The sequence below is a fragment of the Patella vulgata genome, chromosome 7 (genome assembly GCF_932274485.2).
Source record: "Patella vulgata chromosome 7, xgPatVulg1.2, whole genome shotgun sequence".
Taxonomy (NCBI): domain Eukaryota; kingdom Metazoa; phylum Mollusca; class Gastropoda; family Patellidae; genus Patella; species Patella vulgata.
The window spans coordinates 5022485-5040435 of NC_065885.2; the positions used below are offsets into that span (position 1 = coordinate 5022485).

General features: G+C 36.2%; 2 protein-coding genes across 3 annotated transcripts in view; one reads left to right on the forward strand and one right to left on the reverse strand.

Annotated features, from left to right (window-relative positions):
* LOC126827110 (protein polyglycylase TTLL10) overlaps nucleotides 1-5965 on the forward strand; it is a 35040-nt gene extending 29075 nt beyond the window's left edge. For both annotated transcript variants that reach the window (XM_056102326.1, XM_056102327.1), the window contains exons 7-10: nucleotides 161-301; nucleotides 735-851; nucleotides 1917-2010; nucleotides 2872-5965. In XM_056102326.1, coding sequence (XP_055958301.1) covers nucleotides 161-301; nucleotides 735-851; nucleotides 1917-2010; nucleotides 2872-3650 — 1131 coding nt within the window. In that variant the 3' untranslated portion in view covers nucleotides 3651-5965. The remainder of the gene's footprint in view (nucleotides 1-160; nucleotides 302-734; nucleotides 852-1916; nucleotides 2011-2871) is intronic.
* Nucleotides 5966-8004: 2039 nt separating this feature from the next.
* Nucleotides 8005-17713, reverse strand: LOC126827147 (phosphoinositide 3-kinase regulatory subunit 4-like). Its single transcript, XM_056102499.1, has 7 exons — nucleotides 17693-17713; nucleotides 15878-15963; nucleotides 14358-14462; nucleotides 13489-13620; nucleotides 12291-12448; nucleotides 11207-11379; nucleotides 8005-10296 (listed from the first exon to the last, which is right to left on the reverse strand). Exons 2-7 carry the CDS (start codon nucleotides 15951-15953, stop codon nucleotides 10095-10097), a joined length of 846 nt encoding a protein of 281 aa, XP_055958474.1. The 5' UTR covers nucleotides 15954-15963; nucleotides 17693-17713; the 3' UTR covers nucleotides 8005-10094.
* Between the last annotated feature and the right edge of the window lie 238 nt (nucleotides 17714-17951).

The following is a 17951-nucleotide window of genomic DNA, read 5'->3' on the forward strand; positions in this document are numbered from 1 at the left end:
ATATATATTGTGATAGTATTATTTATAGTATAATATTGTATTAATATTATTTCTAGTATATATATTGTATTAGTATTATTTCTAGTATAATATTGTATTAATATTATTTATAGTATGTAATATTATTTCTAGTATAATATTGTATTAATATTATTTGTAGTATATACAGAAGAAAGATCCTAATTATCAAGAAGTAAAGGAAGATACAGCATGGAGTATGGATAAATTTAATGATTATATAAATGAAAAAGTTGCTCCTGAGAAAAACTTAGAACCGGACTTTGTTTATAATTATCTGACGGTAAGTAGCTTGTTTTTAATATCTCCACCTGGGCTCTCGTTTTGGACAAGGAGTATGGTCACCTGTCCAACCTTGTGTGTTTTCTCCGGGTCCTCTGGTGCATTGGCCGAGAAAGTTCATTGGGATTTTCCGATGTGGTTTTCCCTTGTCAGTGGTGCAGGACGGAGGGCCTGACAAGGACAGCTGTCTAGTCATTGGGATGGGATTAAAAACCAAGGTCCTGTCTATATATTTGCATGCACGTAAAAGATCCAGTGGCAGTTGGAATTTGATATAAGAGTAGGCCACGGCATATACCTATCTAAATTACCCTCATAGCACACTATATGGCGTATGCCCGTCTTCATTAGCCCAGTCGGAGCAAAACATTAGGATGTTTAGCTCCATTTCATTTCATTTCAATGCATGAATTTGATGTTTTGTAAATTTTCAGAAACAAATGCAGAGAGTTATGTTACATTGTTTTAATAGTGTAAAACATAAATTACAATCTAAGATGGGATATTTTGATTTATATGGATTAGACTTTATGATTGATACGGACATGAAGGTAAATACATCGTTTGTTCACTCCTAATACTAGCTTCACACTATCACAATTTATATGGTTTAGACTTTATGATTGATACGGACATGAAGGTAAATACATCGTTTGTTCACTCCTAATACTAGCTTCACACTATCACGATTTATATGGTTTAGACTTTATGATTGATACAGACATGAAGGTAAATACATCGTTTGTTCACTCCTAATACTAGGTTCACACTATCACGATTCGTGCTGCGATTGAAATCGTGGTTTTAATTGTGGTGATCCTATCAGGTTTTATCATATATTGAGGTCAGTTGTACTGTATCAATCGTCTTGATTGCATCAAAACGTATATGAGCGTATCTGCACGTACCATATCTTGAACTCAATAGGTACAATACTATCGTCACGCATCACACGAAATTGGGAACCTATCATAAGGCTTCAACCTTGGGTAATATTCCTGAGAAACTTGACCAAGGAAAAAAATAATAGGCCTAGTCTAGCATAGGTAGGAGACGCAAGATCGATTAGGAGGCCTATTCAGTTTCCTTTTGGTAAAGATACAGGGTAGCGTCCAAGGTAAGTTCATCCAAAGGACTGGTGTTTGCTCCTGGTTAACACTTTGTACCATGTTCGTTATAAACAAGGGGGATTCGCCAGGTCAAGTGGTCTTAATGCCATTTTTTTAGAAAATAAGGTCTGTCATTAAGTCTAGTGGTTTTGATCCCAACCAGTACATGACAAGTAGTAGGGTAGCTTGTCCAACTGCTAAAGACCCCGACGCCCAAGTGAATCATTAGATAAAATTGAACCATGTGTTAGTCCCAAAATAACCTAGTTTGTGTCAAGTAAACGGTAAAACCCATTTTTTATATATTCCTAATAAGACATATAGAAGTAGATTTCACAAATTAAAACCACCTGAATTTATTAACTTGCTATGTATTGATACAGATATCATATAATTTGCTTGATAACAATATCTGTATGTGTATCGAAACCTAGCATATTAATTAATTCAGAAGTAATATATCCATATAAGTGTTTTTAATTAATTTTTTTTATATATTATTTATAGGTCTGGATGATAGAGATTAATGTTAATCCATCGTTGAGTACGAACTGTGAAGCATTACGAGAAGTTATACCATCTGTGGTCGAGGAATCCATTAGTAAGTTATCGGTATTTTGATAACCACATATTTACCATACCAAATCCTTAGATCAACGTTAGGGTTGTACTAAAATATGATTTGATTGGATAGTTAGCATAAATTATTACTATCGTAAACAGATCCCTGCATTGGCCGAGAAAATTCATCGGGATCTTTCGACGTGGTTTCCGCCTTGTCAGTGGTGCAGGATGGACGGCCTGATGAGAACAATTGTCTAGTTGTTTGGATGGGAAGGAAAACGGAGGTCCTGTGTACTGGGGTGTACGTAAAAGATCCCCTGGCAGTTTGAATTCGATATAAAAAAAGGTCACAGTGCCGCTGCCCGGGCAAAATTCCATTCACAGCACTGTAGATAGTATGCCCGTCTTCATTAGCCCAGTCAGAGAGAGAGAGAAATGGGGTTTAACGTCCACTTACATAATTCATCTATATGAACTTTGCTCAAAATAAAATAATTTGACAGAAATCAGGTAAAATCTTTTAATGGGTCTGTTTACGATAGAAATGAAATGAAATGGGGTTTAACGTCCTACTGTTCTGTATGGCCGAATGGTTAGCACGCGCACACTGTATTATACGTTCTGTCATTTAGTCAACTGGCGGGGTTTCGATTCTCCTGTTGTACGTGACAAGGAGTAGGGCCGCGTGCCAACTTCGTGAGTTTTCCCCGGGTCCTCCGCTTTTCTCCCACTGCTAAAGACACCTACGCGCAAGCGAATTATTGAAATAAAATTGAACCATGTGTTAGTCCCGAAATGACCTAGTTTGTGTCGAGTGGACGTTAAACCCATTTTCTGTAAAATATAAAATTTCTCACTGCTTAATGTACGCTAATCTTTTTTCCTTTTCTTCTTCCAGATGTGTCAATAGAATGTTTTGAAAAAAGTCGAAAAAATCAGGCCTTGATGCCGTTGAATTCTTTAAAAGGATTTACTGTGCTTTATTGTGGATCTCAACCCAATGCTGTTCAATCTCGTCAACCACGTAGTATTTCACCTGCTAAAGACACACCCGAAAAAAATCCTAAAGTTACGCAAGTGTCACCCAACAAAAGAACTGTTTCACCTTCTCGATCTTTTATTCCTAGAACGAACGCTACCCATAACATGCCTCCAATACAGTCCAAGTCTGGAACTGTGAATACTGAAGCCGAACTGTTCGCCAAAAGTCCTTACAGTCATGCAATTACACACCCCAAACCAGTGAATTTTCAAAATAAAATGACTCATCCGAAACCAGTAAATAAACCAGCGACAACGGTCAAGACGGCGACGGCACCTCAAAACGACCCGACGAAAAGCAGTAAATCGCCACTAAAATCCACACCTCCCTCTATTACCCCTCCAAAATCTACACCACTCTCGAATACGTCTCCAAAATCTACACCACCCTCGAATACTTCTCCAAAATCTACACCACCCTCGAATACCACACCTAAATCTACCCCCTCGAATTCCCCACCTAAATCTACGACCCCCTCGAGTACGCCTCCTAAATCTACGACACCATTGACTATCCCATCTAAATCATCTAGTCAAGGTAGCTCTCCTACAGGAGACGAAGTTAAATTAAAAATGGTGCATAAAAATTCTGTAAAACTTAAAACCGACGCAGTGACTAATGACAGAGGTAACTGAGTGGCCAAGGCTAGAGATAAAACCGGCAGACATTTTTGAAGTTGTAAAAATGGTTTTAGACTACATCAAAATAGAACTGACGCACAAATTTAAAGCGACAGTGATTTTTGAAGTTGTAAAAATGGTTTTAGACCACATCAAAATAGAACTGACGCACAAGTTAAAAGTAACAGTGATTTTTGAAGTTGTGAAAATGATTTTAGACCACATCAAAAGTTAAAAGAATCTGATTGTCATTTACATGTTTCTGACAATATTTTATGTGATAGCTGTCTTCTATTCACCAATCGATTCAGGGTTGTTCTGGTTCACATTATCCTTGAGATAATCAGGGAAATCCCCAAAGAGGAACGTGATCAAGTAATTGACCATTTTGTGCGACATTACAAGTTTACTTCAAACACTGTGGAGGCCATTTGGAAAGAACATGACTTTTATGCAAATCCACCAACATAACTGAAACTTTAGGGAATGATCGTACACAGACTGATGTTTAAGAAATTTGTTGGACCTTTGTAGGACTCAATAAAAATTTTATGGGTTCTGTATTTTTTGGGGTCACCTTGTATTTAGTCATGCATGGTTGGAGTTAATTTTTTTTATGAAAGATACATGTAAGAGTATCATAACATTAATTGATAGAAGACCTATAATAAAAGTAGTAAATCCTGAAAGTTGTAGGTGTTATTATAAATGTTATACCTCTACTGATAAATGTCATTCCATCATATCTCTAATAATTAGTTTGGTATCTAGCCCAAGATCACAAATCATTATTAGACTTAAGTTAAGAATTTACTCAACTTTTAATCACTGTTTATGAGAAATATCTTTGACTCAGAAACACAAAACTTTGTACATAGTTTCTGATTGATGTATTTGATACATTAAAACAGCAAAAGTTTTATAAAGGGCTATATTTTAGTTAAAATAAGGCGTACAATCTTCAGTAAATTCTTTACTTAAGCCTGAGAATGCTTTGTGAACTGGGGGCCTGATATGTTGTCAAAATATTGTTTTACTCAGAATAAACATGTGCCAAAATTGTGTAATTACTGAAGTAATAAATTCAGTAATATTGGTAGTAAGTAGAGATTTCTGTGTATTCAATAATATCTGTCAATGGTTTGATATAGTATTGTGTATGTTTTTTAAAATTGTCATTCAAAAGCAAATAGAAGCATTAAAATTTATTTAATTTTTGGGAGCCAGGGTGGCTCAGCGAGTAAGGTGCTGACTTACTAACCAGAAGAGTTTGGGGGACATTTTTCCTGAACACCAGTGCTATGGCCTACTCTTATATCGAATTCCAACTACCAAGGGATCTTTTACGTGCATGCCAATGTGTACATGGGACCTTGGTTTTCCGTCCCATCCGAACGACTAGACAGCAGTCCAATTGTATGGGACGAAACAATCAGCGTGCACGTTAAAGAGCCCTTGACAGTTGGAATTCGATGAAGAGTAGCAAGTAGACAGAAATCCTGCTGTCCAGACACTTCATTAGCCCAGAAATTAGGCCGTTAAACTAAGATACAATCAAAATTATAAGAAATACTGCAATTCGATTGGCTGACCAGTAAAATCAATTTGCATATATCCAATTTGCATATTGGTCAGCCAATCGAATTGCAGTATTTCTTAAAATTTCGATCGTATCTTAGTTTAAGTTTTCGTGAATAAGGGTCCAGGTATATTTACAATAACCAGTATTAAGAATAACAAATAAAGGTCCATGGAGTGAGTCCTGTCTATGCTTTATTCTTATAGTTGCTTGAAATCAAAATTTAATTTATTGTTAAGTGTATAATACATTGTTTGTGAATAGATTATAGTTTTAGAATTTTTTGTTGTGTTGAAATGAGGTTGGGTGGCCGAATGTGATTGAGTCGATTCCCCACTTGTATGTGTCAAGGAGCAGGGTTGGCTGTAAGCGTGTGGGTTCTTTCTGGATCCTCAGGTTTCCTTCCTTACAAGTTGGGTGGCCGAATGTCATTGAATCGAGTGTTATGGTTTTCGATATCCCACTTGTCCGTGTCAAGGAGTAGGGTTGCCTATCTAACCATGTTGGTTCTCTCCGGTTTCCTTCCAAACTTTCTGCTCAAAATATTGGGCAGTTTTTGTATCGGTTGACTTGTTATTCTCTTGTTTATTTGAACACCGTCCATTAGAGATATATTTTAAACAATAATAAGTGATGTATAATTTATCTGTGATACTATGTTTTATTTGTTTAATATTGTTATTATAAAATATTCTTATTTATATTTACACAATCATTTTGTTGAAGAAAAATAAATAATTTTGTCAATTGACCTTTTGGTTTGTTTTATTTGGTGGGGAGCCTCGGTGGCTAAGTGGGTCAGATGCTGGTTCACTAGGCTGGAGTTCGTGTGTGCGCTCCCTGCATTGTCTGTGAAAGTTCATCTAGATTTTCTGATGTAGTTTCCCCTTGTCAGTTGTGCAGGATGGAGGGCCTGACTAGGACAGCTGTCTAATCATTTGCATGGGACAAAAAACGAAGTCCTGTGTATACATTGGCATGCACGTAAAAGATCCCTTGGTGGTTGGAATTTGGTATAAGAGTAGTCGATAGTGCCGTGCCTGGGAAAAATTACCCTCATAGCACACTGTATGGCAAATGCCCATCATCATTAGTCCAGTCGGAGCAGAAGAGTTGGACATTAAACCCCATTTCATTTCATTTTATTTCATTTTATTTTTAGTGGCTGAATGTTTTTACGCATGCACTTTAGATTATAAGGTCTCTCATTGAGTCAAGTGCCGTGGTTTCATTTTCCTGCTTGTATGTGATAAGGAATAATGGTCATCTGTCCAACGTCTGGGTCATCCTGTTTCCTCCCACTGCTAAACATTAAACAGTGAATGGAGGTAGGTTGGTGCCCGTTGCATCATAAGGTCTGTCCAACTTTTCTGCTCCATACCATCTAATGAAGATGGCCTACTCTTATTTCGAATTCTGGACCTCCGTTCTGCACCACTGACAAGTGACAAGGGAGAGAGAGAGAAATGGGGTTTAACGTCCACTCGACACAAACTAGGTCATTTTGTGACTAACACATGGTTCAATTTTATTTCAATAATTCGCTTGCGCGTAGGGGTCTTTAGCAGTGGGAGGAAACCCCAGGACCCTGAGAAAACCCACGAGGTTGGACAGGCGACCCTACTCCTTGTCACATACAACCGGGGAATCGAAAACACGCCAGTTGACTCAATGACAGACCGTATATGATACAACTCAGCGCGCACGTGCTAACCATTCAGCCATCCAACCGCTCCCCCCCCCCCCCCACTGACAAGGGAAACTGCGGCAAAAATTCCTGAGGATCTTTCTCGACCAACACCTGGAGCGAACCCGAGACCTCCTGTTTAGGAAGCCAGTGTCTTACTCAGGTTTCAAATCCCTGGTTGTGCGTGACAAGTAGGGTTGCCTGTCAAACCTTGTGGGTTTTCTCCAGTTTCCTCCCACTGCTAAAGACCCCTACCTCAAGCGAATTATTGAAATAAAATTGAACCTCGTGGGTTTTCTCCGGGTCCTCCGGTTTCCTCCCACTGCTAAAGAGCCCTACGTGCAAGCAAATTATTGAAATAAAATTGAACCATGTTAGTCCCGAAATGACCTAGTTTGCGTCGAGTGGATGTTAAACCCCCTCTCTCTCTCTGCAAGGGCTCAGAAGAGAATCCAGATTGTTTTTGTTTCCCAAGGATAAGGCATACAGAACTGACAAGAAAAATGTTTCAAGTCAGTTCAATGGGACGAATAATTTTGGTATCCATGTGAATTAATCCTTGACCGATGATATTCAAAGAACTGTGCAAGAAACTGCTTGTTATCCTCAAAATAGTTCCACAATATTCATAAATCTGACAAATGTTTATGTAATAATACATGCAGGAGTGACTTGTAAAAAGTTTCATGTCATTTCAATGTGCCGAATAACATTGGCATTCATGGGCTAAATTTATTTGTTAAGGCCAGCTCAATTTTTGTCCAGGTCGCTGAGATGTAAATAAGGTTAGGGCACGTGATTGTTTTCAAGAATGTAGGTTAGTGTTTGGGTAAGTATTGGGGCTAGGTACAGGGTAAGGGTTAGGTTTGGGATTAGCGCTAAGCCATGTTTACACCTCATGACCTATGCCGAATAATTAAGCTGGCGTTATTTAGCACTAACCAGCGTTCATGTGAAAGAAACCATGAACGGTATAATACCAAGAATAGTCATGAGAAACCACTTGTTCACCTCCAAATAATCCACAATATATATAAATCCATGACAAATGTTTACGTAATAATCCATGTATTTAATACATGTACACACAATAAATAATAGTATGTATTTTATAACCATTTATTTAATACATGTACATTCATATATACACACACACAATAAATAATAATAGGTATTTTATAATAAAATATTTACATATTTTCAATAGACATTGACAAATGCTTTTTTCTTTATTACAAACCACATATTCACATTAACATTACAGTACAACAAAGTTAATTTATCCATGTTCAGGGCTCCCTGTGGTAATACGTATAACATCACTGAACCTCATCCATGATCAGGCCCCCCTGTGGTAATATGTATATGTATATTATCACAGAACCTCATCCATGATCAGGGCTCCTTGTGGTAATTCTATATTATCACTGAACCCCATCCATGTTCAGGGCTCCATGTGGTAACATGTATATTATCACTGAACCTCATCCATGTTCAGGGCTCATTGTGGTAACGTGTATATTATCACTCAACCTCATCCATGTTCAGGGCTCCTTGTGGTAACATGTATATTATCACTCAACCTCATCCATGTTCAGGGCTCCTTGTGGTAACATGTATATTATCACTCAACCTCATCCATGATCAGGGCTCCTTGTGGTAACATGTATATTATCAAAAATAACAGTCCTCAGTAATATACAGACCCATGGAAAGGGGGTGCAACCAGGACATTGTTCCGGGGCCCATAAATATCTAAAAAAATAATTATGTTGGCATGGTCGAAATTTGTGCCACAGAGCCTCCGAACCAATTCACGATTCTTTACCCAGGCTATGCAGGGGTAAAGCTAGAAACCTTATATTTTACATAATTATTGCACGGGTGTGTGAGGGGGCCGGGGCAAAATTTGTCTAACTCTCATTGACCCTGGTATATATATCTTTATTTTTTTGCACAGGGTTTCCTGCTCCGTTACATGGATGCTATCACTGAGCCCAGAAATAGGATTAAATAGTAAAGCCATTTTATAATATACTTAACAACAAACAATGTATTGGCACATTTAATAAACTTCTTAATATTAATATTTCATAATTTAAATATATCACAATATATACTGTTAACCAAATCTTAACGGAAATAGAAAATCATTAAAATGCAGTTTGTGTTAATAAAAAGAGAACTCTAGCCTTTGATTGAAGACTATTTAAGTCTGTGATGTATTGTTTAATGGTCGAGGGCGAGACATTAAGTAATATATTTAACCGAGTGTTTTTTACAATATATTACGCAATGTCTTAAGTTCGAGACCATTAAACGACTTAAAATACAGACACTCCGCACGTGCTTTTACCGGTAGATTGAAATACGTCATGCGAGTCCAATATTTCACTAGTATAAAAAATGTACGATTGGCAAGTTGCCCGTACGATTATTTGAAATAATGGTACGCCAACATCAAAGGGTGACGTCAGATCTGTATTTTAAGTATTATTAAAAGTAAATGACAGTGCCATTTGGTTTTGTTTATTAACAGGGATTGACAGTTCTTATAGGCGTGACAATAGGAACTCAACAGTTTTTGATGATTCTTAACGCATTTTCCAACAAATGGTTTGAAACTTAACACTGAATACAGAAACTCCTGATAGAACAACACAACTACATGATACCTGATGAAGTGTAAACAACAATATTATACAGATCCTAACAGGAACTCGAATTGTTAATCAAAACAGAATTCCTATCCTGCAACAAGAGGGCACAAAAAATAAAAAATGACAATTTAGAGAACCTATCTCCATAATTTAATGACCCCATCCCTGGAAGCTGTCAATCCGAATTCCTATCCCGTAACAAGATGGCAAAAAAATAAAACATGATAATTTAGAGAAATTATTTCCACAGTTTAATGACCCCGTCTCTGGAAGCTGTAATAACTAAACATTGTGATCTCATGAGTCTTTTACTCATATCAGAGGCCTGTTTCACGAAATTTTAACTAAGATAAAATCCAAATTTTAGTAATTTGATTGGATAATATTAGATTGATTTTAGTGTTTAGCCAATCAAAATTGAAGTATCTACTAAAATTTGGATTTTATCTTTAGTTAAGATTTCGAGAAACAGGGCCCAGAATTCCTATCCCGCAGCTAGATGCACAAAAATAAAACATGATAATTTAGAGAACTTATTTCCACAGTTTAATAACCCCATCCCTGGAAGCTGTAATAACTAAACATTGTGATGATTGACATATACCGATATCACTTATCATGTTATGATGAGCTGTAGATGGCGCTTCAGGTCCTCGGTGTGGAATATCTTCGCTACTTGTCTGTTTTCGGTTATATACTTCCTGTACTACATCTGTACCATCTATTAACTGAGATCTGAAATAAAACGGAGGTTTAAAATCTTATGTTTCTGCATCAACACGGCTAATTAAGAAGGGTATACGTCAGTGATGGGATTCCATCCGTATATTTCGGACATGTCTTACGCTATTTTCCAAACGTCTAAAAACGTAGCCATGAAGTGTGCCGATAGAACAGTTTTGCCTCGATGGCAGAGCTACGACCTATTCTAATTGATTAGCGCTATGGGATACGATAACTTTGATTCTAATTGAATGACAGCCATGAAACCTGGTGTATAGTTTAACATGCTATTGCTTTTCATTTACCCAGTCGGTGCAGATAAGTATGCAAAGCTATATGGGATTTTTTGCCTTGACATCGCTGCTACGTCCTACTCTTATTTCGAATTACAACTTTTAAGAGTTCTTTTACGTGCACGACAATGTGTACATAGGACCTTGTTTTTATGTACCATCTAAACAACTAGATGCTACTCCTTGTCACGCCTCCTTCCCATGCTGCACCAGTTACAAGATAAATCAACTTTCTCAGCAAACACTGGGAGCTGACCGAAGATTTCTCCTGGCTCGAAGTTCACAAAGCATTCTCAGACTTAAGTTAAGAATTTACTCAAAATTGTTCGCCTTATTTGAACTAAAATATAGCCCTTTATAAAACTTTTATTGTTTTAATGTATCAAATACATCAATAAGAAACTGTGCAAAGTTTTGTGTTTGTGGATCTAAGATATTTCTCATAAACAGTTATTGAAAGTTGAGTAAATTCTTAACTTAAGTCTTAGAATGCTTTGTGAACTTGTGGGCCTGGTTAGTGAGTCAGCTCCCTCATCGCTGAGCCACTGTGGCACCCTGCATTAACTCCCTCCCTCACCAATCTAAAACCATTGTTTGAAAAAGTATTTTAAAATATAATATTGACTTACTGGTAGGAGACAGCTGTATTGGTATATTCTGTAGCTGGATGACTCATTATAAAAGATTTAGAGGGCGTCGCCAAGTCCCAATATCTAATAGTCATATCTGTACCAGCAGTTAATAGAAATATTTTCTGATCTGTTGAAGCTATGTGCATTCCATGTATAGCGTGATTGTTAGTCTGTAATAAATGAATGAATGAATGAATGAATGAATGAATGAATGGGGTTTCACCTCCTACTTTTCTGCACCAACTGGGCTAATGAAGACAGGCTTACACCATAACACGACACAATTATACCGAATACAAGTTACTTGAAGGATTTATTTCAGCGATGTTGAGAAAGATGGGATTACCCTGGTCGAAAATCTTTCAAGTAACTTGTATTCCATATAATTGTGTCATGTGTTATTTTCATCCAGTTACTCAATGCCACTTAAACAATCTAGCTTAGCTTACAGCATATAGTGTGCTATGAGGGATTCCAACTGTCATGGGTTCTTTAATGTGCATGCTATTGTGTACACAGTACTACACAGGACCATGTTTTTTTGTCCCATCCAAATGACTAGACACTGTTCCTTGTCAGACACAGAAGAAGAGAGGAGAGAACTGTACATAATGTTAATCAAACAAATGAAAAGAAAAAGACGCAATTTTAATAAGATCGATTTATATGTTTTGCTGAAATTATTTTTTTGTAAAACCAGTGAAAAATATTTCCCTTAAAACAAAGTAAAAGTACAGTGAAATGAAATTGGGTTTAATAGCCTACTGTTCTGCACCAACCAGCCTAATAAAGACAGGCATACACTATGCAATGTGCTACACAACAACTTTTGCCAGGACAGCGGCACTGTGGCCTACTCTTATTTTGAACGTGTACATAGGATCGCGTTTTTTTGGCTCATCCAGACTGCACCCACAACAATGGTAAACAACGCTAAGGCTAAAAAATCCAGAAGAACTATCTCTGCCAACAGTGGGATCGAGCATTGAACCTCCTAATTAATGAGCCAGTGCGATCCACTGTGGCCCCTGTCCTTTACAATAAGTGAGAATGTTATAAATATGAAAAACATGAAATTTACCTGATTTAAAGACAAGGGAGGAGATTTACTGGCCCATAATACTTTCTGTCTGGAACCAGTTTCTACATCCCACATAGATACTTCATTATTCCACTGTGGTGCCGATAAAATCAACGACTGTTCATGTGGATGCATTATTAATCTTCTTACTCTCGCTTCTAAATATAGAAATAATAAAAACATGACGAGTAACTCAAATATATTCAGTCATTAAGTAAATAATATTATCCTATTCATGAATAACTTGAGCATATTCAGTCATTAAGTAAATATCAGAAATATTTCTGCTTATCCTAATGATGAGTAAACATGGTGAAATAATTCAACTAATCATGAGTAAACATATGAAATAATCCAACTTATACTATTCGTGAGTAAACATGGGGATATATATGAAATAATCCTTCTGATAATATTCATGAGTAAACATATACTATTCAGAGTAAACTTATAATATTCATGAGTATACATATAATATTCATGAGTAAACTTATAATATTCATGAGTATACATATAATATTCATGAGTATACTTATAATATTCATGAGTATACTTATAATATTCATGAGTATACTTATAATATTCATGAGTATACTTATAATATTCATGAGTAAACTTATAATATGAGTAAATATATGAAATAAGACTACTTATAATATTCATGAACAACCGTATACTATTCATGAATAAACTTATACTATTCATGAGTAAACTTTTACTATTCATGAATTAAAATATTAATCAGTAAACTAATGAAATAGACAGAGAAATGGGATTTAGATTTAACGTCCACTCGACACACACTACGTCATTTCGGGACTAACATATGGTTCAATTTTATTTCAATAATTTGCTTGAGGGTAGGGGTCTTTAGTAGTGGGAGGAAAACGGGGGACCCGGAGAAAACCCATGGGGTTGGACAGGAGACCCTACACCTTGTCGAGTACAGACATGGAATCGAAACCACGCCAGTTGACTCAATGACAGACCCTATGGTGGTATACTTACTTTCGAACGACAGTGTATGAAATAATTCAACTATTCATGAGTAAATAAATGAAACAATCCTGTTTATAATATTCATAAGTAAACTTATGAAATAATCCAAGGTCTTAATCTGGCCCTGGAAGGGTGATGCAGGTAATGTAATTTGTTTGGGTATATAGAGTCGAGTAGATTTTACAGGTATATTACTTACGAGCAGGATGTTGTATAGTATTTAGACCAATCCGTAGTTGAAATCTCATGTCCCAACATATATGTGTTCCATTACTCGTACCTGCAGCTAACCAACATTGTGTCTGATGTACAGCAAAACTTGTTATTAACCCTACAAATAATATACACAAACAATTACTTATAGAAAAATGGAGCAATTTTAGTCCTCGACTAATTCATCATTTTATACAGTCTTTAATTTAAAGTCGCGCATCCTGATCGTGCATTTTTCATACAATCTCTAATCCATGTTAAATTAATAAAACCTAATATCAATGGCAGATAATCTTGCAACTCAGATTCAATTGAATCAAAAAGTGGTTATTTATCTATATCATCTTTACAGGATGCAGAATGTTGCAAAATATTCAATTCATCACAATTTTATAAATTTTAAATGAGTAGGGTGACCCATGTACTCACAGAAATACAGTCCACCGCTGATAGTTCGAGACTACCACTGAAGCGTGCACATTCGCCGTGCTGAGACCAACTTTCTGACAGTATGATACTATAAATAGCCATGGCACGTGCAATTCTCTACAAATCTATCAACTATTACAGCCGTAAAAAATTTATTGTTGACGATTTTGAATAGCAGTAAAATTATTAAGTACAACATGATCGTTTATTTAGTGACTATAATTGTGTGAATCTGATTTGAGGCTTGGCATATATATAAATATTGTGGCGTAATTGTCGAGATATATGGAGATATTTATTTATGGTGGGTCACCCTAAAATGAGACTGGATTTTTGACTAATATTACTCTTACAGATTCAGCTCTTACAATATTATAAGGGATTAAAAATCTCTCATACGATGTTCAGATTTGAACAAATATCTACCTGCTCTAGGTTCATTTTTAAGTTTCCATGTTGGTTCTGGTGATCTAAGATCCCAACCTACGATATAACCATTGACTGTAGAATATGTTAATATAGACTGGGACCCTGAAACAAATACAATAGAAATATGATCCTGAAATAAAAACTACCAGAAAATCTCAAAATGGAGTGGCATATCTGCCTGGTTAGTAAGAGAGAGAGAGAGAGAGAGAGAGAGAGAGAGAGAAAGAGAGGTGGAAGGTTTAAAGTCCACTCAATACACACTAAGTCATTTCAGGACTAACATATGATTCAATTTTATTTCAATAATTCGCTCGCCCAAAGGGGTCTTTAGCAGTGTGAGGAAACCAGAAGAACCGGAGAAAACCCACAAGGTTGGTCAGATGACCCTACTCCTTGTCAGGTACAACCAGGGAATCAAAACCACGCCAGTTGACTCAATGGCAGACCATATGACACAACTGGCACGCGCTAACCGTTCAGCCATCCAACCCCCCATGGTCAGTAGGTCTACACCTGACTGAGCCATGTGGTTCTTAACTATTATGGAAGCAGATTTTAACCACCAAATAGAGAACGAGTAGTTTATGTATTCTTGGCTAGATTTAATTTAGAATTAAAATCCTTCAGTCCTAATCAGGAGAATATTGTCACCAAGGAGTTCATGTTTAATCAGGAGAATATTGTCACCAACGAGTTCATGTTTAAGGTATTCGATTGGCAAGGGCTGAGAAATGAAACACGGTTTAAGATCCTACTTTTCTGCACCGACTGGGCTAATGAAAACAGGCTTACATTACACAGTGTGTATAAGAGAAATTTGGTCCTGACAGCGGCAACATGGCTTACACTTATTTTCATTTCCAACTGTTAGAGATCTCTACCGGTAGGTGCTTTTCTTTGCAAGTCCCTCCATCTAGCACCAATGACAAGTGAGATACAATCTGATTAAAGTACAGATCTATATTTCGTTTCGTTTTGTTTTTTTATTCTTTCGATGGCCTACACTACCTGAAAATCTGACCAGTTGTCAGGGGTCATACGTGCAGCTTTTGACCCTATGACGTCAGACATTGATTAATCAATCAACGTTGACGTTTCTAGGGTTTACCCACAATTCTGTGCAGAGCATGCCAAGAAGTCGCCGTAACAGACCGTTTCATTGGCTAATTCCTCACATCCAGCAGAACGCCTGTTATATAACAACTCTCTCAGATCCTAGTGTTGTGAAGACAAATAAAATGAAATTTTAAACTATAAAAAATGAAACGAAATAGGATCTGGGTTTTAATCAGCTTGATCAAAGATAATGATTTAGTAAAATGATTGAAAATGTCTGACACCTACGTCCTACACCAAGTTTGAACATTCTAGCTCAATTAGAAGGAGAGTTATTGTGTCCCAAAAAGTGTGACGGACGGACAGACAGACGAACCCATTTTAATAGTCCCCTGCTTTCTTCGAAAGGCGGGGGATAATGAATGATTTAGTAAAATGATATTGTAAAATGGTTGATATACCTGTATCAAAATGTGTTATATCTGTAATATTACCATAGGTATCTACATCTATGTTTTTAACAGCTTTATTTCTCATCTCATCTAACCTAGAAAAATATACAAATTATTATATCATATTCCATACCTGAAAATATACAAATTATTATACCATATTCCATACCTGAAAATATACAAATTATTATATCATATTCCTTACCTGAATATGAGAGAGAGAGAGAGAGAGAGAGAGAGAGAGAGAGATGGGGCTTAACGTCCACTCGACACAAACTAGGTCCCGCAGAAAACCCATGAGGTTGGACAAACGACCCTACTCGTTGTCATGTACAACCAGGGAATCGAAACCACGCCAATTGACTCAATGACAGACATTATGATACAGCGTGCACGCGCTAACCATTCAGCCATCCAATTCCCTAAAAATTATAGTCCAAGAGCACAAAATGAAATGAAATGCAGTTTAATGTCCTACTGTTAACAGTCAATCTGTGTGGAGTTGAGCTGTCATATCAGATTTTGCCCTAAATTCAAATCGTAAAATATATTCTAGAAATAAAATGACAATATTTAAGCCACCGTTTCAGAGATTGGAAAAAAATCTTGAAACTGAGCAGCTTTCTGACTATGGCTAAATCTATTTGTTAAGGTCAGCTCAATGTTTGTCAAAGTCACTGAGATGTAAATAAGGTTAGGGCTAGGTCCAGGGTTAGGGCTAGGGTTGGGTTTAGCGCTACCTCTGTTTACATCTTGTGACCTATGACGAAAAATGGAGCTGGCTTTATCATTTAGAAATATAACCTCCTGTGTCATTAAATGCAGCCAGCCTTATCATTTAGCACTAACCTATCTCCTGTGTCACGAAATGTTTATCATCTCTTGTAAACATCAATTCTTGTATTATTCACTAATTACTTATAAAGATACATTATATAAGAACTACAGCTGTCTATGGCTAGTCTTTTTATTTTAGGTTCAGATTATTATATATAAATTATCATTTAACCATTTATTCACCCGACCTCGCTTATAATCATTTAACCATTTATTCACCCGACCTCGCTTATAATCATTTAACCATTTATTCACCCGACCTCGCTTATAATCATTTAACCATTTATTCACCCGACCTCGCTTATAATAATTTAACCATTTATTCACCCGACCTCGCTTATAATCATTTAACCATTTATTCACCCGACCTCGCTTATAATCATTTAACCATTTATTCACCCGACCTCGCTTATAATCATTTAACCATTTATTCACCCAAGCTCGCTTATAATCATTTAACCATTTATTCACCCGACCTCGCTTATAATCATTTAACCATTTATTCACCCGACCTCGCTTATAATCATTTAACCATTTATTCACCCGACCTCGCTTATAATCATTTAACCATTTATTCACCCGACCTCGCTTATAATCATTTAACCATTTATTCACCCGACCTCGCTTATAATCATTTAACCATTTATTCACTCGACCTCGCTTATAATTAACTCTTTTGGATTGAAACATGTGCACCATTTAATAATTTAATGATAGTATGGATAATCAAGACTTTGCTTGGTATTGTAACAATGGTACTTGACAATTGAGACTATATAGTCATAACTTCAAATACTCATAACTTCACTTAGAATAAAGTAATTTGACTGAAATTTTCAATCTATTTATTCCTCATTATCTATTTTTAACTATTACAGCAAGAAAGGCCAGCTTTTTATCTAAATCTTACATAATGCATATTTAAATAATCTTACTTATAGACATGTATTGTTCAATCTTACATCATGTATATTTAAATAGTCTTACTTATAAACATGTATTGTTCCATCTTACATAATGTATATTTAAATAATCTTACTTATAGACATGTATTGTTCCATCTTACATAAAGCATATTTTAATAATCTTACTTATAGACATGTATTGTTCCATCTTACATAATGCATATTTAAATAATCTTACTTATAGACATGTATTGTTCCATCTTACATAATGCATATTTAAATAATCTTACTTATAAACATGTATTGTTCCATCTTACATAATGCATATTTAAATAATCTTA

What these genes read in the sequence shown, in the direction of transcription:
- LOC126827147 (XM_056102499.1), bottom strand. Translation starts at nt 15,953, where the DNA reads ATGAGAAATAAAGCTGTTAAAAACATAGATGTAGATACCTATGGTAAT. An exon ending in TACTATACAACATCCTGCTC is followed by an intron (nt 12,449 to 13,488) that starts GTAAGTAATATA and finishes TTCTATATTTAG; the next exon opens with AAGCGAGAGTAAGAAGATTA. An exon ending in AATACAGCTGTCTCCTACCA is followed by an intron (nt 10,297 to 11,206) that starts GTAAGTCAATAT and finishes GTTTTATTTCAG; the next exon opens with ATCTCAGTTAATAGATGGTA.